The sequence below is a fragment of the Sceloporus undulatus genome, chromosome 4, assembly GCF_019175285.1.
Source record: "Sceloporus undulatus isolate JIND9_A2432 ecotype Alabama chromosome 4, SceUnd_v1.1, whole genome shotgun sequence".
NCBI lineage: Eukaryota > Metazoa > Chordata > Lepidosauria > Squamata > Phrynosomatidae > Sceloporus > Sceloporus undulatus.
In genome coordinates this window covers 190,612,373-190,632,985 of record NC_056525.1, presented here as the reverse complement: position 1 = coordinate 190,632,985, position 20,613 = coordinate 190,612,373, and the positions used below count along the sequence as shown (strand labels likewise).

Sequence of the window (20,613 nt, the reverse complement as noted above, 5' to 3'; positions counted from 1 at the left end):
AATCTAAAAAGACACGACACAAAAGGAGAAGGGAAAGATGGTGGGGAGGGGGCCTCTCTAGTAGGATAATACATATAAAATACATAGCAATACAGGAAGTGATTCAGTAAAACAGACAACAAAAGAACATCAAATAGCAAGTGACAATTATGCAATGCCTGGGAACGCTTCTCTGAACAGGATGGTCTTCAGCTCCGTTTTGAAGCTGGTTAAGGAAGTGATGGCTCTTGTTTGTGGGGGAAGAAGGTTCCAGGAGTGAGGGGCAGTGAGTGAAAAGGGGCGAATCCAGGATGGGGCAGAGGAAATCCTGGGCTGTGACAGCAGGCCTTGACTACCAGAACGGAGGGCCCGAGTGGGAAGGTGAGAAGAAAGAAGGTCTGATAAGTAAGGAGGGGCCAGTCCATGGAGGGCTTTAAATGTCGACAGCAGGAGCTTATACTGAATGCGGAAAGGGAGGGGGAGCCAGTGAAGGGATGCCAACACAGGAGAGATGTGGTCAGAGCGGTGGGTGGAAGTGATAATGCGGGCAGCTGAATGCTGAACAGAGATTAAAGGACGGAGGTGAGAAAGAGGAAGCCCAGCCAGGAGGACGTTACAGTAATCAAGTCGTGAGATCACTAGATATGGTCGGATTTTGGCAATATTGTACAAAAAGAATCTACAAGCCTTGGCTGTGGTCTGGATCTGAGGGATACACGACAGAGAAGAGTCAAAGATAAAACCAAGACTGCGGGCTTGCTGGACTGGTTGAATAGAAATATTGTCCACAGAGACAGAAAAGGAGAGTTGAAGGGTGGGCTTAGGAGGAAAGACAAGAAGCTCTGTCTTGGACATGTTGAGTTTCAAACGCCGATGGCGCATCCACTGCGAGACAGCTGTGAGACAAGACGAAACTTGCTGTTCAAGCCTTGGAGAAAGGTCAGGGGTGGAAAGATACAACTGAGTGTCATCGGCATACAGATGTTAGGAGAAGCCAAAAGAGCTAATGAGTTTTCCTAAGGACAGTGTGTAGAGAGAAAACAGAAGGGGACCCAGAACAGAGCCCTGGGGAACTCCAACAGATAAGGGAACAGGAGAAGAATCTGAAAAGGCATCTGGGTTTGTGATACATACATATATGATAAAGGAGTTATGGGTGAATTCCCCTGATCTGTTTAAATCAGGCTAATCAAAAGATGGCTCCCAGACATGTAAAATGCTTTTCATAAACAGATCGTTGACACTTGTGGACACTAAAAGGCAGGATTTTTCTTGTCCAAGATGGTTAACTTGCATATCCATCTGCATTTTGTACTAGATTGAGAAATGTAGTGAATAATTAGAAGATTTAAGATTAATGTATATGGTTTGTATTTTACTTACGGTAGAAGAATAGAGATGTAAAATTGCTGGGAGTTGTGAAGCCATGAGAAATAAGAAAAAGACTTAGAAAAATTGAAACATGTGCTATTAGCATCCTGCACAGATTAGAACATAAAAAATATTGTGAATCATTTTGTAAACCAGAAGTTATTTTCCAGATGACTCCCTTGTTAAATAAGCCTCTTGTGAGCCTCAAACAGCTGTGTGTTTGCATATCTGTGTGTGTCTGGAACATTTTGAATTAATTTTTAAAATTCTCTTTTAAATCTGAAGACAAAGCAATGCAGTGGTTTGAGTGTTGGACTAGAGTCCAAAACACACTGCAGAAATCATCCATTTTGAGACCACTTTACCTACCCTGGCTCAATGCTTGGGAATTCTGGGAACTGTAGTTTTGTGCAATATTTAGCCTTTTCTGTCAGAGAGCACTGTAGTTCCCAGGATTCCCTAGTATTGAGCTAGGGCAGTTAAAGCAAAAACTGGATAATTTCTACAGTGTGTTTTGGACCTAGGACTCTGGAGAGCAGGGTTCAATTGCCCTCTGCATCACAGAAACCCACTGGGTGACCTTGGGCAAGTCACACTCTCTCAGCCTCAGAGGAAGGCACAGAACCCCGTCTGAACAAATTTTGCCAGAAACCCCCATGATAAGTTCACCATAGGGCTGCCATAAGTCAGAAACAACTTGAAGACATACAAGAAAGTGCCATGACAGGGATGGGGGTACTGTAGAGTGGTGCAGTCCTCCAGAGTCCTCCAACTCCAATTTATTGCTTCAATTCCTGGCAGTTGTCCACACCTTTGTTAGAGCTATCTCTGCTGAGTATCACTTTTACAGCTGCAGAGCAAGCATAGTCCATATATCACAAGAGGAAGTCAGGTGTTTGGATGAACACGACTTGAGGCACACTAAAATGTATCAAAATTAGGCAAGCTTGACTATTATAGATTGAGCTTTCCATCCAGCTAATATAGCAGAACAGAGGCAGATGGAGCAAGAAGATGCTAGAACTAATGTGGGCCTAAAAAGAAGATACATGATAGTTTTTCATATGTACTAATAAAAGCACTTGGGACAACTTGTTTGAGTTAAATCATAAATGTCAAGCCTTTGCACTTGTCGAAATACAAGTCCCCTATTTAGGCTGTTTATACATGAACAGGTACAAAATTAAAGCATACCTGTATTGATTTTGGCACTTATTCTTCCTCTTTTGTTTACTGTATTTTGTTTATAGGTGTTGATTTTAAAATCAAAACAGTAGAGCTAAGAGGAAAGAAAATTAGATTACAGATTTGGTAAGTAAAAAAATGCAACTAGCAGAATGCTGGTTATGCATTATTTTTTGTTCTAGCATGGTTTCAGTATGCTTGTCTAATATGATTAACTGATGTAAGCTGATTTAACTTTTAATCCACCTGCTGCTGCTTTTCCTCTCCCTCACACAGCCTTAGGAATAGGTAGCAAATTTGTAATGTAGCAGTAGCCTGGGCTTTTGTTTAAAGGGCCTTATCTTTGCTCTTCAGATAAAAACATGTGCAATTTTAAGGCAGCGTTTGCCTAAAAATTGCTGAGAAAGCCCCCACACATGAAAACGTATGCAACTAGCCCCATCCCATAAGCATCCCAGAACCCAATACTTCCTCCAACTATTTCCATTTTCTTCTGCATTCAGTCTCAAAATGGTGATAGGAAAAGATGCACTTACACTTCCTGTCACCATTTTGAGAAGGTCTACAGTCACTCTCAAAATGACAACAGGGGGAAAGACGCTATCGTATCTTGTCAAAGTGGCCAAGTTTGGGAGCAGGATTTCAAGCTAAATTCATATAGCATCATTTCCTTTGTCATCAAATCAATAAGGCTATGTGTTGTTTTATACCCGACAATGTGCCATGCTGCCCTACTATTGGTAGGAGTAAAACAGTGCCTTGGTAACATAATTTGAAATCAGGATTTTTTTTCCACAAAGTCGGTTTCAAAAAACAAACAAACCACCCAGGAACAACGTAAATATTGTGCCTGATTCCTGGATGCGTTAAAGCCTATCAACAGGCCCCCTGGTTAAGAATCCCTCTATTATGTCGTAAAAAGAGGCATGGTAGTGTGGTGCAAATTGCTGTTGGGAGAGAATAAACCAGCTATGCTTGCAGAAACCTAATCCTGTAAATTAGCTGGTGGCTTTATCCTAGTGCATTACTAGTACTTCATGTTTACTTGGCATTAGGGATAACTGCTAGATATGCTAACAGCCAGTAGAGGTGACAAAAAAGAAACTTCAGTGGTTGTTTGAACCATGCCACTGGCATAATCTGGTAATGTTTAACTTTTGCATAGATGTAGTGAATTCAGTTTACTAACTCCTCTTGGCAGGTCACCATCAACTCTGTTTGTCGCACCATGTGTTTGTCTTGCTTCCTTCCATCTGAGTTAATTGCTGTTGCATCTTTCGTATCATCCGTTACCTAATACTTGAAAGTTACTGGCATGACTTCATTCCTCATCTGTGTCCCCATCTGGATTCATATGGCCTCAGAGTTGGTATTTGAGCCATCATGATGGTTAGCCAGGGCCTACTGAAGCTGATATGAGGTAATGTAGATTTTCAATGTGCCAATATATGAGTATCAAATTAACTTTTATTTTGACTCTTCTAGACTGCTTGTTCACATTTTTAAATAAGTGCAGCACTGCAGTAAGCCAGTTCATTTGACTGATTTCAGCAGGTGCTCAGCATACATAACTGAGTACCTGATAGGAAGACTCTCTTAAATTTGCTCGTCCTCTATAACTGGTATATCATCTCACTGAATATTGTGGCTAATTTCAGTGAAAATGTTACTCTATGAAAAGAAAGTAGGAGTTTCCTACAATTTAAATATGTATACAAATTTATTAAATGTACGATCCCCAGTCAGTAGTTTCCCATATACTCTGCTGTGTGCACACACAGCTCTTTGTGCAAAGGTTGCTTTAATCATTTCAGTGAAAGAGTTAGAATGGCATATACAGCAGATGCACATGTGAATCTTCTGCTATTACTGTATTATAGAATTAGTAGACAAGAGGGTTCCACATGATACACATGTAGCAAACATCACTTCCCTAAATATTACGCTTAATATTTATTTTATTTTGCTATTGTTTAATCTCAGCACTGTAAACAGATGCATCTTTGCCCACATAGAAATCTTTAAATCAGCTATTAGCATTGCTTAGCTTTTTAAGGAATTGCCTTCAGCTGGCAACAGTATGCAGTGACGGTAATGGAATCTCTGCTGCCAGTTTGACAAAAGATTTTAGTTGCTATAAAAACAAACCTGGCAGTTCTACATCTTGAACACTTTCCAAGTTGTTTCAGTTTTTGAATATCTAGGCAAAAATTGTTTGAGAGGAAAAACAGTTGTATTTTCCTCTATAGTGTTTGGGAAACCCTCACAAGTTTTGAATATGGCTGCCACTTTAAACAGTATTTTCCCACCTGATAGGATTTGTTTAGGTATTTGTGTGAAAAGTACAGGTATATCATAGATGAATAAACAGATACAGGTATATTTTGCTGCCTGTACTATCCATGTAGGGGGAAAAATACATTGGAAGTGGACTTACATCTATCTTACAGGAGCTTTAAATCATTGACTTTCCTTTGTGTTTCCTTTTTTGTTGTTCTGAGCGTCTTGCAAAATACCAATGCCTAGAGATTAAGTGTCTGCATGTTAAGCATGTCTACATAGCTCAGCCTCATTAAAAGTGCTTGGTGAGACATTCATTTCATATCTAATCTTTCCAGACTTATTTCAGAGTTAATTTTGTGAGTGTGTGAAATGAGTCTCAAGAAGAACTGATGTTTACATTTGAAATGATAGTATTTCTGTTCACATTTTCCTTTTTTGTATCCTGTATCCTGTATGCATGCTTTTCATTTTCATTAGAAGAGTCTAAATGCAGTGATGACCTTTTTCCCGCTCCCAGGTGTGAACAGTGTTTAATGGAGAACAAAAAACGTTTTTCTAATCTAGACAAAGTTTCAAGTAAGGTCTAAAGCAATTGTGATGCAGGCACTGCTGCATTAATACTGTAGAGTTTTCTGCCCCTTTCCCATGCAGTACTCATTATTGCCTAAAATCCTGCATTAGAGCATTTCCCAGCTGTTTATAATGGTTTTTGGGGGGAGGGCATGGAGGGTTGCAGTAAGAAGGGGGGGTCACATGCACCCTTAGTTATACTCGTAAAAACACTTTCATCAAGAAATGTCACCTGTTGAATCCTGGCCAAAAAAACCTAGTTGCCAGTTTGTTTGTTTTTTTAATATGAACAAGTACATGATTCATCTTCAGCAATAATATTGATAGAACAGTAATACTTGTCATTGGTACAGCTGTAAGAACAGAATGCTATAAGAGCCAAAACAGTATTGAAGCAAGCTGGTAGACTATTCTGTTTAACTCTATGTACAGTAATGGAAATGTCTGTGGTATTACAGGTTGAGTACAGAAGTAACTTTTATGTAATATGGCTTTTTATTCAGCTTTTGGGGCCCTAGTTTTCATTGCGGTATTCAGGAGCTTGACAGTGCAATGGCTAAATATAAAATGATCACCAGCAATGTTGGAAATGATAAGTGAAACTACATTTCTTTTTAAAACACTTGTAATTCTAAGTCCCTGACTAATTTTTTTTATTTCTGAAGAGAAGAGAGTAAATGGTTCTCTGTTGCTTCTCCGTGCCCTGAGTAGAAAATAATGTCTGACGTATCATATGCATAATGTAACAAAATATTTCCGAAACATATTTACAAAATAGCCTTGATCTTTTTCTGTGGCCATGTGTCAGACACAATGTATCCTCTGCTTAAGAATTCTCCCTAACTCCTGACTCCTAAACTGAAGCTGATTGATCAGAGATGCTGCTGTTCTTAGGCACTGACTTCTTTTGAAGGAATTAGCATTCAAAGCAATGTATGTAGAATACTGCATGTGCAGTGAAGCACTAATGCCCTACATTTTCCACTGCAGTTTCTCAAACAGTTTCTGTTGCTGGAGAAGGGTAATCTAGACTGAAATGGTCATTGAAAGGCAGCTTTAATCCTTTTCTCCCATGCCAAAAATCAGTTCACATACACTGCTCTTCTCTTCAGGAGGAAAGCTGATCTTGGTACCAGTGGCAGCTTCCCTCTGTCAGAGTACAGCATGCCCGCATCATATGTAGGCATGCCATATGCGGCTTTCAGTTATGCTGAAAAAGCCGCATGATGGTAGTGGCAATGGCACATGCACCGCGTGCACGAGCCCCATAGTTTTCAATGGGGCTCGAGCATTTGCAGTATTTCCCTTACATGGGGGGGTGGGAGGTTCAGGATTGGATTCCCTGCGTAAGGGAAGGGCCCACTGTAGTAGCTTCATGGTGTTTCCTTGAAATTAGAAAAGAGGATTTAAACCCTACTTCCTATATACAACAGTCCCTAACCCCCTCCCCACATTGTTTGCTATATACATAGCAAAATGATGTATTAGAATGGATAAGCCAAATGTTAGGTCAAAAAAGTATTTTAGAGGCACATTATTAATCATTTCCATATCTGAAAGTCTTAATGAAAATCTGTCATATAAGGTTCATGTAGCACTTACGTTAAGTGCCGCAAGATTAGAAATTGTGAAAGCAGGGAAAACATTAGGAAACCTCTCAGTACAAAAGTGGCTAAACAGATTATGTGCTATAGCACTTTCAGAAAAATTAACATGCAAAGAAGGAGTAGGAAGAGGAGAAATAAAAGAAGATTGGTTTCAAAATTACTTGAAAGCCATTTATTGTGCAAACAACTTGTTAATTCTGGACATAAACAACCTTTGGATCAAACGCTCTTTTGGAAGAACAATTATTATAGATTGAGATTACTATACAGACAACATGTAACCATTTGGAAGATAATCATTAGTTACAAGATAACTAGTTGACTATTGACTATTTTGAAGGAATTAGGTTTATTAATTTAAGATTTTGGGATGGGAGGGTGGAAGGGAGGGACAGAGGGAACAGTGTAGCACAATTGTGGTATATATCTAGATTGAAAGGAAATAATTGTATGATGGGGTGCTGAAAAGTTCTTGGCCCAACCAAGAAGAGAATGACCTATATGCTATTCCACATATTCATCCCAAAATTCAACACTCTTGGCACATTGTTTCCCACGTTTGTTTGACCCTTCCAAAAAGAATTGTGATGTCTGGTCACTGAAACACTGCTCTGTTGCTGCTATCACTTCTGAATCATTTGAAAATTTCCTTCCTTTCAATCCTTTTTTTTAGACTTGTAAACAGGAAATAGCCAGATGGAACATGATCTGGTGAGCAGGGTGCATCCAAATCCCAAATTATTTGAAACATCCAGTCTTGCCAGCCCTGTGAGCAGGTGCTTTGTCTTGCAAAAATAGAACACCTTTCCCCAGCTTCTCTTGCTGTTTGTCTTTCTTGTCTCCTTTAATCAGCACAGCAAGTTATTAGTATTCTACATGAACTGTTTGGCCCTCCTGAAGGTAGCCAGGTGTCAAAATACCTTATCCCAAAAAACTGTGGCCATGACTTTTCTTGCTGACTTTTGAGTCTTGAATTTCTTCAACCATGGAGAAACCCAAGTGCTTCCACTGCAAGGACTGTTGTTTCATTTCCAGATGATAATGATGTAGCTGTGTTTCATCAACAGTGACAGGTAGTTTTTTTAAAAAATCACTAGATTCCTCTAATATTGCAAAATTAACTTGAAGGTATCCACACAATTTCATCTCTGTACGGCATTCAAACATTTTGGCATCCACTTGGCTGACAGTTTCTGCATAGCCAGCTGCTCGTGAGTTATAAATCCAATGCTTGGGATATCTCTAGTGTCTCGTCAATTGTTTTGGCTAAGATCCGCGATCTGCCAAAATAGGTGATTAACATGCTCAACAATTTCAGGAGTTGACACTTGAAGGCGTCCTAGACCTTGCTGCAACTTCAGTCACAAAATCTCCACGCTTAAAGTTGGCATGCCACTTCTCCACAGATGGGTACTTGTCACTCAATGTTTGCATCATACACTCATGGATTTCCTTTGGAGTTTTCTTCTGCAGGAACTTCATGATGGCCTGGTATTCAGCACTTGAAAATTCCACACTTTTTGTTGATATGTTTCTAGCAATGATCTGAGGGGAAAAATCAGAAATTAGAACTATGATCCTGCAGATTGGCAATTTACAAGGCAAAAAACACTCTTTCAAGCTACAGAGACAAAATTACCCTCGGGTTTTGGAAAGTAGGTCAAGACGAGAACTTTTCAGCACCCCCTCCCCATATATATTATGATCATAATTGTTAATTGTTATTACTACATTAAACCTCTGCCAGTCTGGATGTGTTACAGATTGTTGTACAGTTTGTTTCTAACTGTGTACTTGGAGTGATGGGGAAGAGAAAGCCCAGGTCTTTATAACTCTCAGTAATTTGCATTCATCCATGAGCAAGGAAAAGTGTCTAAAACCATCTAGTTCAGGTTTTTTTGGTGGATAGTACCAACTTACTGCTTTATCACACTAGGGGGCAAACAGGATTTAAACGAGAGTTAAAGGAGAGTTAAACAAGAAAATGTGTGATAAACATCAGGCATTTCCGATTTAACTCTTGTTTAATTCTTGTTTAAATCCTGTTTGCCCCCTAGTGTGATAAAGCAGTCGAGGTGACTATCCTTAAAGGAACCAAATCTCTTGTTCTAGGCATTCATATCCATTTTCATTATTTTCCTGAGGCTGCAGAAAGCTTTTCCCAGCCATTCTGGAGAGCAAGAACTATTGGGAAAGGGAACTTTATCTAAGGGTGCTTTATCTATTTGTCCTCCACGCGTAAACCCATGCTCCTCCCCTGCTAGTTCATTTGAGTAATGCTCTGGTTCCCAGTTTGACAGAAAAGGAAATACTGGTGTTATGGTGAAAAATCAAGATCTCACTGTAAAATACATTATTTTGCTAAGAAGGGACAGTGTTTGCTTTTAACTGGTACATTTGCCATTCACTCACAGAACTTCAAACATTCAAAAAATATACAGTATTAACACCCCCCCAGGGCTGCACATAGGAATTGCATGTTTAATAATTGCCTCCCTAATAAACTCCTCTGACATGTTGGAAAACGTCATCTAGAAGACTAGTATATGCAGCATAAAAATGTTGAATGTTTACATGCAAGGAATGGAGATTACAGTATCCCCTCCCAATTCGTGGGGGATCCATTCTGGAGTCCCTTCCACAAAAATGGCGACTTGCAAATATTTGAGTTCCATTGAAAATAATGGTGCACGTGCCCAAGGCACACACCACCATTTTATCCCTTCCTGCTTGCCCTTCCTGTGAAGAGTGAGACCACGGACTCCCAAGTCCATGAAAAGGGAGGGACAAGTGTACTTCAGATTACCGCTGTTGTTTTGAAGTGATACACTGTATGGATTACTGTCTTTTTTCATTTTCTTTTGTGACGAATACAAACATGGTTTTTTAGATTGTGATTTTGATGTGCAAAATGGTTACTCATACAAAAGAACCAGTAACTAAACCTTGCAAGCACTGGTTCTGAAGTTTCATCCATTCTTAGAAAGAGAAAATACAAAGTTATGGTGTCTTGATATTGGTATTGTCAATTTGCTACATAAAGGGCAATATCTATAACCATTGATAATATGCACAGAGTACAGTTGGCCCTCTATTTTCGTGGGGGATCTGTTCCGGACCCCTCTGCAAAAATGGAGGCTCACACATACTCAAGCCCCATAGGCTTGAATGGGCGTGTGCCTGTGTGTGCGCCCATACCGCACTCGGGGTGCATGCCCCATTGAAAATAGCAGAAATCTCCCCTCCCAGATCCATGAGTTAGGAGGGGAGACTGTATTTTGTTCCATTTATACTGACATTCAGGAAGAGAATGAGAAAAGATATATCTTTTTAGAGCCTGAAGTATGCTAACTATAAAGAAAATTTGTACAAAGCGGGAGCTTTCATTATATCCACAGCTATTCTTTGATGTTACTGAAGCATTTGTGCTGGCCAAATGGCTGTAATAAAGTTATTATTATTATGTTACTGAAGCACATACAATGACAATGTCACTATAGAAAGGAGGAAGGGAAAAGGAGTGGGGGAAAGGAATGTAAGACCATCCAGTTTTTATCTTAGCATGATCTTTCATGGCTGTAAACCCATTTCTCCAGATGCAGTACAGAGTTATATAGTGAGTCAATATAGAGCAATTATTATTGTCTATGGTAAAATTACTGACAGAAGGGAGTGCAAAGTTGTTTTGGTTCTCTTTAGCATACTTTAGCCTGAAAGCCTTGTGTTTTCCCCCTCCTAATGTAGATAAGCAAAATATCCTTTCCCAAGTAGTTTTTTTTTATTTATTAGCTGCATTATTATTCTTTTTCCCAGTGAACTTCTGGCAGAGTACATGGCTGTTACTGATTATCTCTCTCTCCACTTTATCTTACAGCAGCCCTATTGATCAGGCTGAGAGAGGGTCACTGGCTCAGAGTCACACTTGGAAACCCACTCTCAGTCCACCACTAACCATTCTGTACTTTTTACATAAATCTGAAATTTTAAGCATCCATCCCTAATAACTAATCAATTCAAAGTAAAAAATAATGAAAGGAATTTGGAACTTCTGTTTTTGTTGTTTTTATTCTAAAGCCTTGGAAAATGTGCGTATTTCCCCCAGTGAGGCATTGTGTAAATCCCAACTTCACTATATAAAATATATTATATAAATATCCTGTTTTAATTGATGGAAATTAATTATAAATAAATATGACATGGGGGTGTATGGGTTGGTGCTATGAGTGAATGGAACTGCTCTTTTCACTTCAATATCTTGCATCATACGATATGGCAGATGGAAATGATGTTACATTCGCTGCCATAGCCAACTGAAATCACTCCTTCTGTTTCTCTTTTGAGTTCACTTAACATCTGCATTTTTCATGTGTTATATCCTTGTGCTTAATCTTTTAAATGTATTAGTGTGTTAGCACAGTCATGGCATTATTTTTATTCATTCATTCATCCAATCTTTTTCCTACCAAAAGATCTAAGGTGGCTTGGGTTATAGCCTTTTATACTGGTGACAGTGTTTGTTTGGTAGGCTTAAAAACCTAGAATTTTGTTTTGGACCCTTAAGAATGGCCTATAGTTCTGCCATCATAATCTCCTGCTGACGGTCCTTGACACAGATGATGGGATCTACTTTTGCATCAGATCTAGTTTTCAAAGTAGAAGCAGGTACAGATTCAATGTGGGTTTTTTTGCTATAGAGATCTGTGATGCTTTGCTGAAAGTAGCAAAATGCCTCAAAAAATATTTGCTGCTGCTGCTTCTTAGGGACACAGCAGGCCAGGAAAGATTCAACAGCATTACCTCAGCTTACTACAGAAGTGCCAAGGGAATTATATTGGTGTATGATATTACAAAGAAGGAAACGTTTGACGATTTGCCTAAATGGATGAAAATGATTGATAAGGTAAGTCTCGGTTTCTCAAAATTGATTTTATACTTAAATAAGCTATAATGTCAGACTTTATTGTGGCAGCATACTCTGGAAAGTAAAATCTAGAAAGAATTTTCACCCGTTTTTTAGACTTGAATATTTGACATTTCTAAATAGTTTTATACTTAGAAGGAACAAAGACTGAAGATGGACAACCTGGTGTCCTTCAGATATTTTCAGTTGAAACAGCCTGTAAGTCCCAGATGACATGGGAGTATAGTTTAAAACATCTGGAGGGCATAATGTTTTCTACCACAGATTTTGACTAGTATGGATGCTGAACTGGATAGATTCTGTCCTGCCTTTAATTTGCAGTATCTGTTATAGTGGGTGCACAGAGCTGTAATAGTAGAGAGAAAGTTAAACCAATGAAAAAATGAACAGAACACGATAATAATTTGTGATAACCTGTACATGTGGTTTAACAAGCGAGGCTATAAATAATTCAGGTGCTGTATAATTTCATTCCAGTTGATATAAAATTTTAAGTCTAAGCCATTTTATACTTTTGTTTATTTTTCCCCCCAGTATGCCTCAGAAGATGCAGAGCTATTACTGGTTGGAAATAAATTAGACTGTGAAGTGGACAGAGAGATTAGCCGACAACAGGGAGAAAAAGTAGGTTAAATTAATTATGACATTGATGAAAGGCAGAAGTAATCTTTGTGGTAGATCACAGAAGCTTAACATTTGATTGATTATTGTTAATGTTGGACTACCTCTTCTTACTTTTCACACATCATGTATTTGACAAGTTTCTTTAAAATAGTCTCATTTGTGTGGAATTCCATATAAACTCTATTGTTTCCTCCTTTTTAGCTCTTAATCCCTGACATTCAGCTTGTGACAAAGCTCTGAGAGTTGGATTTCTATAAAATCCAACTGGGATTTTAGTTTAAATGATACACATATACATGATAATATTTCCATTGCTAAACAGAAATAGTTTGAAATAGGCTGGTGCAGTTGCCTAAATCAAGCGCCTAGGCCATGCAGACTTTATTGAAATATGTAGGACTACTGGATGTAAAATATAAGAGTTAGTCTGAGAAGTCCTCTCCTTTTTCGGAACCTCTAGATAAAAAACCCATTGCATATATCTTGTTTCAAAGCAGATACATGTATACAGAACCAGATACATGTACACATATAGTTATTATGATGTAATTCATATACGAACGCGTGCGCACATGCACATACCCTTAACTGCTTCAGAGCAGGGTAATAATCTAATAACGAATGACCAGACTAACTTCTACTTCCGAAAGAGCGTATACCGCAGTCGCTCCAAAATTGTGGAACAAGTCTCCTGGAAGAGATCCGTCACACTACCTCCTTGGAGGCTTTCAAGAGGGCACTTAAGACTGATCTCTTCCGGCAAGCCTACCCACCTGACCTCGTATAAGAAACACTGTTTCATCTCTTGACTAGGATGGGAGTTTTTCCATCATGCTGCCGCTTTTAATCCTTCGTTTTTAATTGTTAACTATTTATGTATTTTATTGTTGGGTTTTTCTGTCTGTATTTTTATATTGGGTTGTAATCCCACCTTGATCCGCCAAGGAGAGGTGGGAAAATATAAATAAAAATTTTATTATTGTTATCCAAAGGATTTGGAATTCAACCTCCAAATAAAGAGCTGAAGACTCAGCATGCATAGTCAGACAATAGTAAACAAGAAGAATATATTCTGTACTGCCTGCACATATGGCCTGGCATTTTTAATCCATATTGTAATCCAGATCCAGATTTAATCCAGATCCACACATTATAATGTCTTGTGTTAAGGGCATAGGAGAGCCACCTTTAGTATACTTAAAGGAAACATTTGCAGAAGTGGAACTCTTTAGCACTATTTTAGCCATATTACTTTGTAAGGACAGTCAAGATAAAACTTAAAATAGATACCCAAACACCTCTTCCATAACATCAATCACTGATTCTTAGAAAAATAAACAACAAAAACATTTAAAAGACACAGGAGTGGCAACCTTGTCTGAGATATTAGTACAGTGTTATTGAGGCAGTAATTTACTAAATGACATTTACAGAATTTATGGTTATCTATTTAGTGTCAACTTCTGTTTGCTTTTGTCCTAATGAATAGGTATATAAACAAAATGATTTAAATTGCTATGGATGGAAATATAATGTTGGCCAAATGCAATCACATTGAACACAGGCCAGAACCTTCTTAAGATATTTCTTTTTCTCCCTGACAGTTTGCTCAGCAGATAACTGGGATGCGGTTTTGTGAAGCTAGTGCCAAGGATAATTTTAATGTTGATGAAATATTTCTGAAACTAGTTGATGACATTCTAAAAAAGGTAAGTTCTGCAGTTTAATGAGATTTACAATATCCTATACATGTCTCCTCAGAAGGAAGGCCCATTGAGTTCAGCGGGACTTACTCCCACGTACTTGTATATGGTGTTCACTGAGTTCTGTTGCAAGTAGAATTTCTTTATTCATTCTTCAGTTACAGTGGGCCCTTGACATCTAGGTTGGGTTACAGGACCTTCCGTGGATACCAAAATCTGTGGATGCTCAAGCCCCATTAAACACACTGTAAAATTGTGTATCAGATGGCAAAATCAAGGTTTGCTTTTTGGAATTCATATATTATTTTAATATTTTCCAGCCATGAAAACTTGAATCCATGGGTATGGAGGGCCAACTGTACTGTAATTTGTGGGCTATCTATTGCAGCCAGTTTCTCAGATTATATTCATTCTGCACTTTTTGTTTCAGTTACAGTACTTAATGTTGCATCAGTGTAGTTGCTAAATTATTTATATTTGCTTCAGTGGGGTGGGGGGAGTAATAGTATATATTTACTCTAATTTGATCAGTGCATTTTTTATCTGAGGTGTAAATGAAAAATGAAAATTTTATACTATCTACAATAATGAATTCATCAAAGTATGGTGGCTACAATACTGAAAAAGTTTAATTTTCATAAAATTTGATAGGCAACATAACTGATTCTTAAAGTTAACTGTGTGATGTGTGAAAGTGAAGCTTTGCATGTATGTCTTTGTGGTTTAAAAGGAATTAAAATCACTTCTATTAGGCAGGAGGTAGCTGCTTCAGGCAACGTTTACTGGCAGAAACAGCATAGCAGCTTTTTGGGCTATGTGGCTGCTGTGTTCTAGAAGAGTTTATTCCTGACGTTTCACCAGCATCTGTGACTGGCATCTTCATTCACTGAAGACATCAGCCACAGATGCTGGCGAAACGTCAGGAATAAACTCTTCTAGAACATGGCCACATAGCCCGAAAAACTCACAAAAAACTATGGATGCCGGCCTTGAAAGCCTTCGACTTCACAATTACCATTGACTTTCTATCAAAGATTTGAATTTATTCTGTTATAAAGGCACTTCATGTTTATATTTCTGTGGATTTAACTGAATGAGATTTCATAGCATTCTGCATAGATGGCTTACATTGGATTTTCTTTCATTTTAAGATGCCTTTGGATGTAATAAGAAATGAATTGTCCAACAGTATCCTGTCCTTACAACCAGAACCAGAAATTCCACCAGAACTGCCTCCTCCAAGACCTCATGTCCGTTGTTGCTGACTTGCTGCTTTGTCCAGAGTAGAAGCTATGAGTGGGAGGAAAGAAAGAAGACAGCAGCTGTACTACTCTGCACTACAATCATGTGGAGTTCCTTGTTGCACTTTGATTCAGAGTCAGAGCTACACACTACTTTGTAAATATGCAAATATGGAAACCTGGGTAGGATTCAGCTGTAACTGGTTAAGCATTGGCCTTCCCACAAGTGTTTTTTCACTCCTCTTCCCCAGCACTATAAATATTGTACATTTGGCTGGGAAATACAGCACTCCCAATCCTAGGATGTAAGAAATTAAATCCATACTTATTCTGAACATAAATGTTGTAATAGTCCTTGATATAAAACCAGATCTCTTCTAGTATATGGTGCTTTGCTAGCTTTCTTAAGATAATTTTAAAAAATTAAACTTACATGTATAAAGCTTTTTTAAGCAGCATTGTTTCCCACAAAAAATGAATATGTTTCCTACAGCATCTTAAATTAATTGACAGCACAATCTCATGCATATTTATTCAAACTGAGTCCTGTTGTGTTTTTGAGACTTAGGGGACTTCCTTCTATGTAAGTATGCATAAGATTGCATTCTGAGAGTTCAGATTAAATGCTGATGCCACCCGTTCAGTTTTATGGAATTTATTTGTGTGGCTCCATGCGAACATTACTGAAATGAATGGGAATAGTGTAGCGACAGGGTTCAGTCAATTGAGTCCTAAACACACAAACAAATGTTATTTACAACACTCCTTTATTATTTATTATATTTTATGATGGGTCACTTGTTTGTGTGTACTGAGGTGATACGTTCTGTGCAGTTTCTAAAAGGATAAATTGCCAAGATGCACAGTTGTTTTCCACAAAGTTAAATTAGCTAGCAATCAGATTCTGTATAAAGCAGAGATATATTTGCAACTTATTTTTAAAAATAATATGAAAAGCATTGCTGCTGTCCTAGACAAATTCTTTTAAAATCATTTTTAGGACAAGACATTTCCTGTGGTAAAGACTATATATGTTTATTTGTCTGAAAAAATTGGGAAGATGACTTTTGTTACATATACCTTTTCTAATAGGTAAGCTTATTCCCATCAAATATACTGTGCTAAAGATTTTTTTCCTTTTTTGTCTGAATGAATTTGTGAATCATATCTTTTTGGTATATCTTTTATTAAAACTGCACTGTATAGTTTAGCTGTGGTAAACTGGTAGCTACGTATTTGAATAACTTAATGTGTTCTAAATGTTGTGGTAATGAAAAGCATTGTCGTTTTCAACTAAGGATGTGCCAATAAAATTTTGTATTTATGAATGACAATGAAACTGCATCTCTTATTAGAATTCCAAATATCAAATGTTGGCCAAAAAATTAAAGATATGGAAAGAGGAAAAAATTCAAAATATTTAACTTTTTAATTAGTAAAAGCAGTGTAAATGGGTCTGTTGACTTGCAGCATGACCCTAAACATGTTTATTCAGTTGTGAGTCCTACCAGTGATATTTGCTTCCTGGCAAAACATTGAAAGACTGTCAAACTTGTCTAAGTCAAACTTGTCTAAGACTTGCTTTTTTACAGTGTCCAAGTGGTCTTAGCAGAAGTACTGATGATGTGTGGATTATCAGCTAGAACCATTGGCTTTGAGTAAGCAAATTGCTTTTATTTTTCACTGCTCAAGTCTTGTCTTTTGCACTAAGCAATTAGTCCAACCATCAGTGTGTTCCATTGACTTTCCTGACATTTTGTCTTCAGGGTTCTGTGAGGAATTAAAAATGTTAAATAATTGGTTGCAGTTTAAGTGTACAGTTGCTATTGGTCTTGGTATACCTCTTTTAGGTCATACAGTTTCAACTAATAAAAGATGCACAATTCAAATGTATTTCTGCTACCACAATGTGCCTATACAAGTGTCAATCTTCACACAGATTATCGTGTGACTTTCTATAGTACTGACTAGATGAAGTTTGCCATTTTTGTAGCACCGGTAGGACTTGTAATAATGCTGTGGCAATAACAGTGAAAGCAACTTATGAACAGTATGCTTGAACTTTACAAACATTTAGGTGATTTTCTTGTATTTAAAGATCTGTTTTTGCTTTAGTTCTTCAATAAAAATGTAAGAAAAAAATCCTAGATAAATGTTTATATCTTACCAAAAATTATATCATCTTGTACATCCAATGAAAGCGTTTATTCTCCCTGCACACATTTTAGGTTATTCAAAAAAAGGCTTAAAGCATTGAGCATATCTCAGCTGTTTCCAAAATCTGTATTGTAGTAAAACACTGTGATGGTACTAGCTTTTGAAACCATGTTATTTTTTAATCAAATATTTTTTTAATACAAGGGTAGAAGAAAATGCTGATGTTAGTTCTTGATCTACATGTTGTCTTCCTATCGTATGTGACGAAGGGTATGCGTACTATTACCAGACACCACTCCAATGACCCTGTGCTTGCTGGGAACTGGAAAAGCAATAAAAACAGTAATAAAATGTATTTTTCCATCTGAGAATACAGAAGACCTCTTTGAAACTTCAAAGTAATATGGTACATAGCTTACAGGATACTTTGTTGGAAGAGAGCATTGAGTTTTGCATTTCAGCTTTGTCACTTTAGGTCTTCTGTATCTTGTTATCAGAGAAGGACTAGGTTTGTAAGCTTGAACACACCATTACAACACACACCCTATCATCAGTTTAAAATACTGAAATGTTAATGCCATTTTTACTGTACTAATGAGGGAGGGTAAATCATTACTGACTGGCGGAGCAATTCTGTGCATTCTGCCCAGGAATAAGCAACTGAATTCAGTGGGGCTTATTCTGAGGTAAATGCATAAATGTTTGTAACCTTGAGAAACCAGTTTATTCTAAATGAAACAAAATGAAGATAAATGCGAAACAAATATGATTCCCATATGAAGAGAGTGTACTTTAGTGCTATTCTGGTCTGAAATTAGACATAGCTGCATTTTTGCTTAAGACTAAATTTGTACAAATACAAGACCACCTTTTCTTTAGAACATACACTAAACATACTCCATACTGGTTGGAGGAAGACACCAATTCTACAGAACTCTGAAAGAGCTGTATTCTCTTAGTAGCAAGTTTTTGCATAATCTGCAGAGTACTTTTGCCAAATGTGTAATAAATATTGGGAAATTTTAAATGTTACATTCCAGTATATCCTGCCTTAAAAGGTTATATCATGAAATGGCAGTAGCACTTCAGTGTAGAAATAATGGAGAAAAATGGACACTGTACTGGATAATTTACATTAATTATTACTATATGTTGTCGGCAATTCTACATGAAGATTCAAGTGATTTTAGGGTGCCTCTTTTTCCAAGGCAGTTTTCTTTGAAAGAGCTTAGACTATAAGATCTCAGTTTTGGTTACTTCTAGTTCTCACCCATTAAAGTGCGTTAACATTAAGGTTGTCTTTTCAGTTTGAATTTCTAATGAATTATCAAGATTACTATATATACTCATGTGTAAGTTTAGACATTTTAGTAAAACAAATTGACCCCTAAAACCTGAGTCAACTTATCCACAGGTCATTCTAAGTACTGTACTTTAACTCCTATCAAGAAAGGAACCACCTCTTTCTCTGAGTGATGAAAGGCAAGAGCTTAGTTGTCCTGGGGAAAACTAAAAGAAGCACCGAATCCCTCCACTTTCTCTGCCATGGCACCACTTCTGACCTTTTTAAATGCCTGGGTGGGAAAATGGAAGTGGTGCCAGCTCTTTGGTGCTTCCCCTCAAAGGAGCACCAAGCGAATCGAGCTTTAAAGGATTAGAATAGGACATTTGTGTGTGCATGTCAGCTTTTCTAGGTTAAAATTGGACAAAGTGATCAAATCAAATTTTTGCTTTGCCTTTTCATCCTTTTTGACATGTGTTTTCTTAGCCCTACCTGTGCCTAGTCACTTCCCTCACACATCGCACAGCCACCATTTACTGTAGTTCTCTTCTCATCCATCCAGCCTTTAGAGTGAGCAGAAACAGTTAATACCTGCTGGAATTTTATTGACATCATTTTCCTCTGCATCCTTTGTTACATGCCCCTAAGTTTTATTCTTGACTTATCCATGGGTCATATCAAAATTCATAATCTTGGCCTCATAACCTTCCCTCTACTTACATGAGGTCAACCCTTATAACAGTAATGCAATTTTGTAGCTATGTATCTGGGAACAATTCTGTTTTTACACTTCTCTGAAACATACAATAGGAATAAGAAGCTGGTGGGATAAATTCTGTGTCAAGGGTTGGTATGTATTGCAGGACTGCCTGCTATTAATGTCTTAACACAGACATATACACTGAACATTTTCCCCTAGGATCAGATTGATCGTTATTTGGAAGCCTGCGCGTGATAAATAATTGTTAAATGCTTAGATTTTGCTTAGGATGAAGTGAATTGTTTAAGATAAAGTCTGATAAAACACTTAAGGGGAGGAAAAACAGGTTATAAGTTGTAGTAATACATAAAGTCCATTTGGCGTCACTGTTGCACTTTGTATAAAATAGGTCTATTGGCTTTAGCTTGAAATAGTGATTTCTTGAACCTCAGTGTGATTCCTTCCTCAAGAAAGGTTCACACTACATTAAGGTATACTTTATAAAAGTATTTTATTGCAATGTATTGTATAAGGAAATACATGACAGCATACAACAGAAAAAAAGTACTCCCCTTAATTCAAAAGAACAATATGGTTCCTCCTGAATGTACATTTACTATAGCATTTGTTATGCTATGGAATTCTGGAAATTGTAGTTTTGTGAAGCATTTAGCCTTCTCTGTCAGAGAGCTTTGGTGCTACAGTAAGCTACAGTTCCCAGCATTGAGCCATGGCAGTTAAAGTAGTATCAACCTGGTTTTGGATGCAGCCTTGACTACTACTTCCTGCCCAGCTGTTATCTCTCCTAACCTAACTATTAAGAGCTCTTTTGTTTTCATTAGCTTCTCTTTGTTGCCAGTGCTACTCCTTGAACTCTAGGGATGATGATCTACCAACATACACCTCAAGGTCAGCCAATCACTGCCAGCAACGTCTTGGAGCTCACTTGACCTGCAGTAGTTGCAGATACTTCTGTCTCAGTCCAAGATA

General features: G+C 37.7%; 1 protein-coding gene across 1 annotated transcript in view; it reads left to right on the top strand.

The window, feature by feature from the left end:
- The window catches only part of RAB12 (RAB12, member RAS oncogene family), an 82,955-nt gene extending 64,959 nt beyond the window's left edge, over positions 1 to 17,996 (top strand). The window contains exons 3-7 of the mRNA XM_042464432.1: positions 2,601 to 2,661; positions 11,757 to 11,895; positions 12,451 to 12,540; positions 14,145 to 14,249; positions 15,395 to 17,996. Of these exons, the coding sequence (XP_042320366.1) occupies positions 2,601 to 2,661; positions 11,757 to 11,895; positions 12,451 to 12,540; positions 14,145 to 14,249; positions 15,395 to 15,508 (509 nt within the window). The 3' untranslated portion in view covers positions 15,509 to 17,996. The remainder of the gene's footprint in view (positions 1 to 2,600; positions 2,662 to 11,756; positions 11,896 to 12,450; positions 12,541 to 14,144; positions 14,250 to 15,394) is intronic.
- The last annotated feature ends 2,617 nt before the right edge of the window (positions 17,997 to 20,613 follow it).